The 978-nt window shown below is 62.1% G+C and overlaps 1 protein-coding gene across 1 annotated transcript in view; it reads left to right on the top strand.

The window, feature by feature from the left end:
• The window catches only part of STARD8 (StAR-related lipid transfer (START) domain containing 8), a gene marked incomplete at its 5' end in the record, with an annotated part of 6276 nt that overhangs the window by 4998 nt on the left and 300 nt on the right, over window positions 1-978 (top strand). The window contains 2 exons of the mRNA XM_010141645.1: window positions 23-150; window positions 276-452. Coding sequence (XP_010139947.1) covers window positions 23-150; window positions 276-452 — 305 coding nt within the window. The remainder of the gene's footprint in view (window positions 1-22; window positions 151-275; window positions 453-978) is intronic.

The raw sequence follows: 978 nt of genomic DNA, 5'->3' as shown, positions 1-978 counted from the left end.
GCTGCACCGGGTGCTTCGGGAGCGTCACCTCTGGGATGAGGACCTGCTGCAGAGCAAAGTGGTAGAGGCCCTGGACAAGAACATGGAGGTCTACCACTACGTCACGGACAGCATGGCACCCCACCCACGCAGGGACTGCGTGGTGCTCCGGTGAGGGCAGGGGAGCACCTGCACGGGAGGGTTTGGTCTCGGTTTGGTGGATCCCACCTCCTGCTGTGGACCTTGAGGTCTGGGCAAGCAGGGACGGGAGCTGAGCAGGGTCGCTGTGTCCTCAGGTGCTGGCGCACGGACCTGCCGCGGGGAGCCTGCCTGCTCGTCTCCATCTCGGTGGAGCACGACAAGCTGCCAGCGGAGGAAGGCGTCAAAGCCATCGTCCTGACATCCCAGTACCTTATCGAGCCCAGCACCATGGGCTGCTCCAAAGTGACCCACATCTGCCGAGCTGACCTCAGGTGAGGGGGCCCTTGGTACTGCTGCGTCAGCCCTGGGGTATGTTGATTGAACAGTGAGTGGTGGTGGGACGCAGGAGCAGCTCATCACGCAGCACCGTGCCACCTGCCCCAAGGGAAGAGGGTGCTGCTCCGGGGACAGGTTTTAGCTGCCACGTGGTTGCTGGGAAAGGAGCCGCCAGCTCTGTCTTGTAGTGCTGGTGGTCCTACAGCGGCTCTGAGCGCAGCAGCTAGTCCCATTAAAGCTTCTGCAGAGACATGGGGCTGTTTTCAGAGCTGTGGGTCCGCAGTGTGGCATTTGCATGCTGCAGTGAGCCACGCTGGGGTGCAGTGGGGTGAGGGTGGGCTGATGAGTCCAGCTGTCACTCTGGGTTGGTGCAAGCCTGGTTGGCTCAGACTTCTTCGCCCGTTTTGCTGCATGTCCATGGTGGGGAGTGGGGGAGGTGGGTTCCCTTCTGTGGCATCTCCTCCCAGCTGGAGCCATGCTGAGTGCCTGTCCCCAAGCAAGAAGCAAGATGCTACTCCTGCC

Source organism: Buceros rhinoceros, unplaced genomic scaffold (assembly GCF_000710305.1).
Source record: "Buceros rhinoceros silvestris isolate BGI_N320 unplaced genomic scaffold, ASM71030v1 scaffold31858, whole genome shotgun sequence".
NCBI classification, from domain to species: Eukaryota; Metazoa; Chordata; class Aves; order Bucerotiformes; family Bucerotidae; genus Buceros; species Buceros rhinoceros.
Note: the sequence above shows the minus strand (reverse complement) of the source record. Positions and strands in the feature narration are given on the sequence as shown.